The 11088-nt window shown below is 42.5% G+C and overlaps 1 protein-coding gene across 1 annotated transcript; it reads left to right on the forward strand.

The window, feature by feature from the left end:
• The first annotated feature begins 310 nt into the window (after positions 1-310).
• On the forward strand, positions 311-5944 carry RNASE10 (ribonuclease A family member 10 (inactive)). Its single transcript, XM_528692.7, has 2 exons — positions 311-437; positions 3332-5944. The coding sequence occupies exons 1-2, from the start codon at positions 428-430 to the stop codon at positions 3985-3987; spliced, it is 666 nt and encodes a 221-aa protein (XP_528692.3). The 5' UTR covers positions 311-427; the 3' UTR covers positions 3988-5944.
• The last annotated feature ends 5144 nt before the right edge of the window (positions 5945-11088 follow it).

Genomic DNA, 11088 nt, shown 5'->3' on the forward strand with positions numbered 1-11088 from the left:
TGTGGCAAATATAAGAAAAGACTAAACTTGAGATTCATGCACAAGGTCAGGCTGCATAAACCACAGGATAGTGGGTGTAACTCAGGAGCGGAACAATTGATCCATGAAACAAAACTGTCTGCAGTTTCCCAGGCTGGAGATATTTCCTGTCTTGGATGTCTGGATCTGTCTCAGTGCCCAAATAGCCTCACTTCAAAGTGTTTGTGGGAACAGAAAGAATTGGCTGAGTGTGTTTGTTCAGTGCTAGGCGGAGGAAGTGAAACAGTGAGTGGGTTTAGGAAGTAAGTGTGTGTTTAAGAGCACGTGGACCACCAGAAGATAACCATTTTTCTTCAGACTAGCAGCCAGGGCACTGCTCACGAAGAAGGAAACCCTGGGAGGGAAGAACTTGGGGAACGAGAGGACACAAGAATCTCTGCAGCTGCTTATGTATGTAGGTAAGTCACAGAGGTGTTGGGTGCCTCAAGGAACAACATGGAGGTTCTCTCTGTTTTTTAAAATAAATAATTTTTAAATAAATTTTCAACTTTACAAACAAATGTGATAATAATTCAGGGAACTCATGAATATTCTTTATCCAGGTACATTATTTTTTTAAACTTCCTTTATTTATTATTTATTTATTTAGAGATAGATTCTCACTCCGGTTGCCCAGGCTGGGGTGTAGCAGTTGGATCATGGCTCACTGCAGCCTCAACTTCCTGGGCTCCAACCATCCTCCCACCTCAGCCTGCCTGGTAGCTGGAACTGAAGACACACGCCACCATGCCAGGCTAATTTTTTCGTATTTTTTGTAGAGATGGGGTTTCACCATGTTGCCCAGGCTGGTCTCAAACTCCGGGACTCAAGTGATCCGCCTGCCTCGGTCTCTCAAAGCACTGGAATTGCAGGCATGAGCCACTGCGCCCAGGCTCCCCTATTTATTTTTTATCATTTTCTTTCTCTCTCTGTAAACACACACATGTATACATATCCATATATCTATATTCTGAAGCATTTGAGAGTATATTGCATATGTTGTGCTCTTTTCCTGCTTAATATTTCAGTGTGCATCTCCTAAGAAGAAGGATATTTTCTTAAACAATCAGGGTACAGTTTTACATTCAGTATATCAAACACATATATACAGTGATTCTCCCTACCCAAAGTTTCAGTTACCCATGGTCAACAACGGTCTGAAAATATTAAATGGCAAATTCTAGAAATAAACAATTCATAATTTAATGTTGCATGCTGTTCTGAGTAATGTGATGAAATCTCTCACCGTCTCACTCCATCCTGCCTGGGATGTGAACCATCCCTTTGTCCAGCGTGTCCATGTTGTGGACACCACCCAACCATTAGCTACTTAGTAGCCAATATCAGATGCACCGTCACAGTATCTCAGCGCCTGTGTTCACATAACCCTTATTTTACCTAGTAATAGCCCCAAAGTGCAAGAATGATGATGCTGGCAATTCAGACATGTCAAAAAGAACCCGTAAAGTGCTCCGTTTGAGTGAAAAGGTGAAAGTGTCTCAACTTAATAAGGAAAGGGGGGAAAAATATGCTGCAATTGGTAAAATCTACAGTAAGAGAATCTTTTATCTGCAAATTTTGAACAGTATATTGTTATAATTATTCTATTTTATTAGTTGTTGTTAATATATATTACTAATTTATAAATTAAACTTATGTAGATATGTATGTATAGGAAGAGAACAGTACATATACGGCTTTAGACATTCACTGGGGTCTTGGAACATATTCCCTGTGGATAAGGGGGAGTGCCATAATACTCTTATCTACTACAGAGATCATAATTTTATCAATTGCCTCAATAATGTTCTTCATAGCAATTTTTTTTTTCTGGCAGGGAATGTGTCTCTTTGTTAAGGGGATGAGACTGGCCTAGCAAGACAAAGATGCACGCTCAGCTCTCCTTAGGATCTTCTTTTTTTGAGACAGAATCTCACTCCGTCACACAGGCTGTAGTGCAGTGGCACCATCTTGGCCTTCTCACGGGTTCAAGCAATTCTCGTGTCTCAGCCTCCCCAGTGGCTGGGACTACTGGTGCGTGGCACCATGCCGGCTAATTTTTGTATTTTTAGTAGAGATGGGGTTTCACCATGTTGGCCAGGCTGATCTTGAACTCCTACCTCAGGTGATCCACCTGCCTTGGCCTCCCAAAGTGCTGGGATTATAGGCAGAAGCCACCAAGCCTGGCCTCCTTAGAATCTTTATGAGTAGGGGAACCCCCAGCAGGTCAATTGTTTGATTTTCTTTGGTTTCATTCTTATTCCATTTCTTCCCTGAGAGTATAAACCTAATCAGCAAGATTACTCAGATGTTAAGAGATCTTTAATAGTAGAAGGAATCTGGCTTAACAAGATGTAGCTTTAGCAGGGGCCTGAGATGTAAAGTTGGACATCTTCCCTCCAGCCTCAGCTTAGGAGTAAGAATGGACTGTGGTACTTTTTCTATTCCTTTTTATCTTTTGTGGGGAAGGTGGGTAACAAGAAGAGTAATAGATACTTGAATAAGCAAAAGCAAATTTGGGTTAAAAATAAAGAGATGGTCTTCTGTGGTAAATCTAGTCCTATATTGACAATAAGGCTTTCTACAAGAATTTCCCTAAAGGAGAGTGTGACACTGTACACGCTTGTCTTCTCAATCATTCTCTGGTTATTTGGCACAAATTTCTGTTTAAGAATCAATTGATGTCAGGGGCATGGTGGCTCACACTTGTAATCCCAGCACTTTGGCCAAAGTGGGATGATTAATTGACCGCAGGAGTTTGAGACCAGCCTGGGCAACATAGCGAGACTCGTCTCAAAAAAAAAAAAAAAAAAAAAAGAGCTGGGCATGGTAGTGTGTGCCTGTGATCCCAGCTACTTGGGAGGCTGAAGCAGAAGGATCACTTGACCGTGGGAGATTGAGGCTTCAGTGAGCTATGATGGTGCCACTGTACTCCAATCTGGGTGACAGAGCAAGATCCTGTCTCAAAAGGAAAAAAAAAAAAAAAGAAGAATCAATTGATGTCAACTTTCTTCACTGATTTCCCATATGTAAATTACCTCAGAACTGCTTCCCTTGGTCATCTCCCTACTCTTCAAGAGAAGAAACATGAGGAAACTTCCACATTTTTACACAGCAACAGGGAATGTGGTGGGGAGGAACAAGAGAAATGGGAATGGAAAGAGAAATCGCTGCCTTGAAGAGGGTAGAGTAATGTGGAGAAGCCACAGGAGACCCCAAATACAATGCTGTAGGGCTTAGTGAGACTACAGTCTCTACTAGAGCCAATTTTGATCTCAAAGTCACATTCTTCCATTTCCCGCTTCCTCTCCAGGCAAAATGAAGCTGAATCTGGTGCAGATCTTTTTCATGTTGCTGATGCTGCTGCTGGGCCTGGGGATGGGCCTGGGGTTGGGACTTCATATGGCTGCAGCAGTCTTGGAGGAGAGTGATCAACCGCTCAATGAATTTTGGTCCAGTGACTCACAGGACAAAGCTGAGGCCACTGAGGAGGGAGACGACATCCAAACCACAGAAACGCTGGTGCTTAGCAACAAAGAAGTGGTGCAACCTGGCTGGCCAGAAGATCCCATCCTCGGTGAAGATGAGGTTGGGGGTAACAAGATGCTCAGAGCCTCAGCGCTCTTTCAGAGCAACAAAGACTATCTTAGGCTTGACCAGACAGATAGAGAATGCAATGATATGATGGCACACAAGATGAAGGAGCCCAATCAGAGTTGCATAGCCCAGTATGCATTCATCCATGAAGATCTAAACACAGTCAAAGCTGTCTGTAACAGTCCTGTCATTGCCTGTGACCTCAAGGGGGGAAAATGTCACAAAAGCTCCCGACCTTTTGATTTGACATTGTGCGAGCTGTCCAAACCAGACCAGGTCACTCCTAACTGCAATTACCTAACTTCTGTTATAAAAAAGCACATTATTATAACCTGTAATGACATGAAGCGCCAGTTACCAACTGGACAATGAAGCAACTCATCTTTTTTCTCTTCACCTTCTCCTGTTCCTCTTCCTTTTTTACTTCTTCTTTCTCATATAGTTCTCCTGATCTTAGGTATTATGCAGATGTAATTCTTCCTTGCCCTATGGGTCACCCAACTTGCATTTTGTTCCTAGGATTAGAGATGGTAGGATAAGGTGATGATGCCTAGTTTCTCTAAGCTCTCTGCCTCTCCTTTCCCTTACCCTGGAAAGGAGTAAGTGAAGAGCTGCTGTAGTCCGTACTGTAGTCCTGGCCATCCATTTGTTTCCTGCTCTGCTCTGAGTTTGTCTCTGGATGTGGACTGGAAGAGTTTAGTGTATCCTTTACCCATGTTCTTCCCTGCTACCCACCCTGAGCCTCTACAACAATCACATAAGACTCTTGGGTTTTGCACAACTGCACTTCTCTATCGTGGATGAAGTTAAAGTGATTCTATCTGTAATGGCTTCTGGAGGACCATGTGGAACAGGCTTCCTTTTCCGAGCTTGGAAAAATTTAGGGCCTAGATATGGGGGTCTGCTGGGGAGGTGGTGTGGTGCTGTAGAGCAAGATAGAAGATGGGCTGGAGCAAGAATAGAACTCTTTTTTCTTGACCCTTCGCTGCCCTTTTCTCTTTCATCCCATCTTTTACTACCAGCCTCCTTGCTTTGCTTCTTGTTTTCATCTCTTACCTTTGCTTTTGTCCTTTGCTTCTTTTTCTCCTTCACTTTCTCTGTTCTCCTTTTCCTCTTCTTTTTCTTTTTGGGCCCACTCTTCTCTTTATCTGGATCCTTTTAGAGATTCAGTCAGCTGATGCTGATCACTTATGCTATGTTGGTCCTATAGTCAGTCATGCAAGCAGATGTTCGTCCTATAGTCAGAGTCTGGCACAGGGAGTTAGAGGGGGGGTGGGTCAAGGGAATGAGAAAAAGAGAGAGGAAAAGAGAGAAAGAGAAAGAGAGAGTGAGAAATCTTTTTTGAATTATGTCCAGAAGCAGAATAGTGCTCATATTAGGTGCCCAGTAGATGTGGGATGAATGGGATGGGAGACAGTCTTTTTCTCATTTAGCATCGTTTCCGCTTTATTGCTCTAAAGAACAAGAAAGTTAGTGAAAGAATAATTTCAGCAGAGAAGGTATCAAACTTAATCAAGGAGAAGAGAAGCTGTGTGGCTGGATACACAGAAGATGCAAGTGGCTGCCCTCAGCCTATTTCCTGTAAATTCAAATGAGAAATAGTGTAGTTAGTCATGCATAGGGAGAAGAGGAATCTGAGAACATAGCTGTAAGGATTCACCGTGTGACTGAATTTTGAGATTTTCTTCCCCTGGAGTTTTTCTCTGCTTCACATTCCTAGACTATTATAGATCCAAGTCAGGGAGATACGTAAATGGGAGACTGAAGGGAAGAACGGTTTGCTTTACTCTGACCTGGCTTGCATTTTCCTGTTCTTTCTTTCTTTATTCTCCAGTTTACTGTATCCTTCCTGTTTTCACAGACAGGCAACCACTTTAGTATCCTCCTAGACGTCCCTGATTCAATATATGCCTTATACCTCTGACTCACTTCCAGCAATAACCTCTTAGGAACAGTGTTGTCTCCCAGGGAATTCTAATAATAGTGGACAGGAGGTATGTCTCCATCTGTGGGCTGCCCTGATGTTTTAGAGGTGGTAATGAAGTGGTGAAAGGTGATGACCCAGCCAAGGCAGATTCCTATGCTTCCTGAGGGCGAATCCCTCTCTGGGGAAAGAGGCAAAAGATTATCTAAGGCAAGGGGGAAAAAATGAGAAATGGGATGGGAAGATGGGAAAGAAGAATAGGTGTCAGAGAAAATCGGCCATGTTAGCAATCTGTCTGGTAGGTAAACCGAGGATTTAGGAATGAAATGTGCAAGATCTCCATTGTATGGAGTGAATTATTAAGAGAATGGAATTAGCCAGGGATTAAAGCCTATATTCTCTAGTATTCAGATGTGGCTCCATCCTCTTCAGCTTCCGTCCAGCTTCTCTCCCTAAGGGTTCCGGCACTGTTTGATGAGCATTCTCATCTCCTCCGTGTCTTCATTTTGGGCAAATCTCAGCGGACATGTTTTTGTTTTGTTTTGTTTTGTTTTTGTTTTTTTGTTTAATCTGACCACGTAGACTATCTCAGGAAAGCAATTTACAAAATACTCTACAGGCATCTAGTGGCTCAAGCAGGAAAATATAGCTTCCATGGCTGATAACAGGGTGACAAGGCATTGTGGGGACCTCACCTCCCAGGGGCAGAAAATTAACTCACTGTAGCTCAAATTCTGCCTCATTCACAAGACTTTCACCGAGTCTTCTAATTCCAATGTAGCTTCCTCTCTACACTTCCAGGATCTATGTTGAGCCCATATGACAGATCCCAGTCCCTTATCTACAGTACCCAAATCTCTGAAGCTCTGAAAATGGAAAGTTTTTTCAAAGTGGCCCCAAAACTCATTTAGATATGATACCTGACTAGATTGACAATGTGAGGCTATTTGTCTTGTTTATTTATGCTATGTGACCATTACATATTTCACTGTGGAAATATCACTGTGTTTTGTTATGAGTAGGCCCTTCTAAGAGTGTGTTAGTCATATATGATATAAACATACACACATTAACATACAATAGTGCTTTTTAAAATCTGAAAATGTTGGCCAAAATGCATTGGCCCCAAAAGTTTCAAGTAAGAAATTGTGGGATCTATATATACTATTTAATTAGCCTTAATTAATTTGAGTATACTGGATATGATCCTAGTTAGGCCACTAGCACCTTTGTGGAAGGATCTGTATTATAAGTTTCTTCTATATTCTTCATTGACACGTTTATTAATCAATGACTATCTACCTATTGGCCAAGGGATGTCTCCTCTACTGTTTGGAAGACACTCAAATATTGTCTTCAAAACACTCTGTACAAGTTTTTGGCCAGGTGTGGTGGCTTATGCCTGTAATCCTAACACTTTGGGAGGCTGAGGTGGGAAGAACACTTGAGCCCAGGAGTTCAAGACCAGCCTGGGCAACATAGGGAGAGCTCATCTCTACAAAAAATAGAAAAATTAGCCAGGCGTGGTGGCACATGCCTGTAATCCTAGCTATTTGGATTAGGCTAAGGTGTGAGGATTGCATGAGCCCCAGAGATTAAGGATGTAGTGCGCTATGATTGCACCACTGCACTCCAGCCTAGGTGACAGAGTGAGACCCTGTGTCAAAAAAAATTTTTTTTTAAGTTGTTCTGAGCTTTGCTGCTTATTAACATTACTGTCCAGGCATGGTGGCTCACGCCTGTAATCCCAGTACTTTGGGAGGCTGAGGCAGGTGGATCACCTGAGGTCAAGAGTTCAAGACCAGCCTGGCCAACATGGCAAAACCCCATCTCTACTAAAAATACAAAAATTAGCCCGGCATGGTGGTGCAAGCCTATAGTCCCAGCTACTTGGGAAGCTGAGAAAGGAGAATCACTTGAACCTGGGAGGTAGAGGTTGCAGTGAGCCAAGATCATGCCATTACACTCCAGCCTGGGTGACAGAGCAAGACTCTGTCTCAAAACAAGCAAACAAACAAACAACAACAACAAAACATTACCTTGGGGAGTTTAAAATTTTTTAATTAAAGAAAATTACAGGGCCCTCTTCTAGCAATATTGGTTTAATTAGTCTGAGTTGGAGCCTAGACATCAGGTGGGGTCCAGCATCTTGGAGCCTACCAGTTTTCCTGTGAATTAATGTTTCAAAACTGTTAATAAAGATGTTGAACTTCTCAGGTTATTAACTAATATGATGTGGTGTGATGTAGGAGAAAAGAACCAATTCTTGGGAAAAACGTGAGAATATCTCAGCTCCGCCATTCAAAAAAAAGGCAGCTGTGACTATGGGAATTGCCCTCAGCTCTCAGAATCTGAGGTTTCTTATCAGTAAAATGAGAAAATGATCATAACTACTTTATAGGGTGGCAGTGAGGATTAGATGAGATTAAACAGCCCATGGTAGGGTTCAATGAATGGCAGCTGCATTTGGTGGTGATGCTGCAGGGCTCACTGCCCACAGAGAGCACATAGTATTTTCACGGAGTCCTTCTGGAAGCAGCACTATGACACGAAGTGCAATACCATCAGCACAGGTTTGAGTTTCAGGTGTGTTGGCAGTATGTGGACATGTGGGATCTTATAGGATTTTTAAAATTTCATTCCTTGGATGGCCACAAAATTTATATTCTAGGGCTAGTAGAGTCCTTAGACTTGAGCGAGCAGGGCCACTGCCCTCAAGGGTCCCCTACACTTTGGAGTGCCTTCCATACGGGAAGTTACCCCACTACAGTATCTGGGACTGGCTGAGGCCAGCAGTGCCATGTGGGTACGGTGCTCTGAGCTTAGACTAGGACTGGTGTGGGCCCGGGTCCCATTTCTCCCCTTTGGAGCACTGTCTCCCCACTGCCATGTGTGGGGTCAACTAGGTGCCGCAAAAGAGTTCTGGGACTTGGTCAGGCGTGGTGGCTTATGCCTGTAATCCCAACACTTTGGGAGGCCGAGGCGGGTGGATCACCTGAGGTCAGAAGTTCGAGACCAGGCTAGCTAACATGGTGAAACCCCATCTCTACTAAAAATACAAAAAAAAAAAAAAAAAAAAAAGCTGGGCGTGGTGGCAGGCACATGTAATCCCAGCTACTTGGGAGGCTGAGGCAGGAGATTTGCTTGGACCTGGGAGAGGGAGGTTACAGTGAGCAGAGATCACAGGCATAAGCCACCGCTCCTAGCCCCAATGGGGCATTTCCTGTCAATGTTCTCTCTTGCCTCCAACTGGTGGGTGATAACATGCTCTCTTGGGTTGGTCTTAATCTGTGCAAGATGAAGGATAATCACTCCTTGCATGAACAGGATGCTTTTTTCACTCTGCCCACGGGTCTCTTGCTAGTAGCAATACGTGGAAGGTAGGAATGTGGTTAGTTGTAAAAGAGGTCACGTTCTAGGAATGCAGTAATTACAGCTTAAAGAGTTCAAGAGAAAATATGATTGGAAGATATGTTTTATGTTTATACTACAAAACTCCAAATGGCAAATTCTACATGGCCTGAAAATTAATTATCATTCTCATTTTCTTGCATATTCTGGATAAGACTTGCATTTGTGATCATCACCAACAACGTAAAGTAATAAAGTAACCTTTGAGAGAGTCATTGGAAGTTGGTATTTAGGCCATAAACTGGATAATTCCCTGTCATGAGTAACATTATAACTGACATTAAATGGCATTAGGAAACTACAGAGGCAAGAAGATACAAATTGTTTCAATTTAAATAGGTTTCGAAGAGCTGTAGCAGTGTGATACACTTTTTTCTTGCGGTTGTAGACGTGAAATATTCAAGAATGGTGCATTTGACAGTAAGAAGCGTGAAGAAATGATTCCTAGATCTAACAGGAAGAGATGATATCTGGACACCCCGAAGAATCTCCATATACATTGATGGGACAATAAAGAAATATATAGTATCTCTTCTTTTCTCATTATTCTAAAACTTCATTGACAAATCATGATACTTCACTTGGGCTCATAAATTTTGTAATATATTAAAACATGAAACTGTTTATATAGATAGGGCCCTCTTCCTCACCCCTTACCCCCAGAAAAATTTAGCCAGGGCCACACACAGTAGAGGCAGCTCTGGTTGTGGCTGTATCCAAGGTAATGTCTCATGTGTTATGTCATTATTAGGCTCTCGACAGGAAGTCATCTCCTCGCCTTCCTCAAGTGCTCAGTCTACCAAGCAGGGTAGCCTCAGTTGGTTCTTTTCAAGCCTCTCTTTCCCATGAAATGAAGTTACGTTATCCAGCAGAGATTCATTGCTGGTGGGGTCAAAAGGAACTCCAGGGCACAGAGTTTCTGTCATTTTCAGCAATGCTTTGATTTAGCGTGGAATTTGTTGATGTTCCTGCCTCCATTTCCTGTATCCTACGCAGAGACCTGCCTTTCTCTCCTCTTCACATTTTTGCACTGGGCTCCAGTTTGTTTTCAGAAAGTGATTCACATCCCAGAGACGTCACTTCCAGGAGCAGCTGGGCTGATTCTTTATAAGAATTATGATTCAGAAACCCAGTTAAGTTTGGATTTAGGGGAAACGTAAGGGGAAGAGGAAAATGGTAATATTAAGGCTAAGCAACAGAGGCAATGAGGGAAATGTGAGTCTCATGTTGAGACATAATAGTCCATTACCTATGGAAATAGGATTTCAGGAGGTACTGGGATGCCCCAGTGTTTGAAAATGTCAGCTCTCCAGCACTAGCATGAGGTTAGTGTTTGGAATTATATCCTTATAAACTTATTGCATATCCCTATACACAAGTATATAAAATTATTAACTTCAAAAAATGGGATCTTCGGCACATTTATAAGGTGACAACAAGAAAAGAAAAAAGCAAAATAGGCCTTATTCTATGAATGCTTTTGCATGCGTTTGGCACTGTGCTACCTACTTACTGGGTATACAGTCATTAAAACAAAACAAAACAAAACAAAAGAAACAGGCTTTGCAACATATCCACAAATGAGATCCAGAGGGGATAATTGTGATAGGAAGAAGGAAGGTGATGTGATTAGAGCCAGCCCTGGGCACTGCTCTGGAAAGCTGGTCTTGCTAAGGACCAAACAGACAGCAAGCAACTGTATTAGAAGACTGGGGTTAAAATAATATATTTGTAAGGTTGAGAACAGTTGATACATATAGACCTCCCTTACCAGGGAGGTGCAGCCATCCCGCAGTTGCTGAGCGTTCTCTGTCAAGAATTCACAGGTGCACTCTTCTCCAGAGCATAGCCTCCAGCCTATGGGGGCTGCCTTGTTGACAATGTCTAAGAGGTTATGTCCTTCCCCAGGGGTAGCCCATAGCCAATGACTGGCTGATATGAATGTGTAAGAACTTAGACCTCTTGCCTCAATCTTATGGCATCAGTCATGTTTTAGAGCTCCCCATGGGGTCAGGTTTGAGACTAGCTTTTAGCTAAAATCACTTCTTTTTTTAGCTTCTTACATACAGGTTTCTCCTAAGAGCACTCCCTCAATAAATCACTAACTCAAGAACATGTTCTTTTTTTTTTTTTTTTTT

Source organism: Pan troglodytes, chromosome 15 (assembly GCF_028858775.2).
Source record: "Pan troglodytes isolate AG18354 chromosome 15, NHGRI_mPanTro3-v2.0_pri, whole genome shotgun sequence".
In the NCBI taxonomy this organism is placed as follows: Eukaryota; Metazoa; Chordata; class Mammalia; order Primates; family Hominidae; genus Pan; species Pan troglodytes.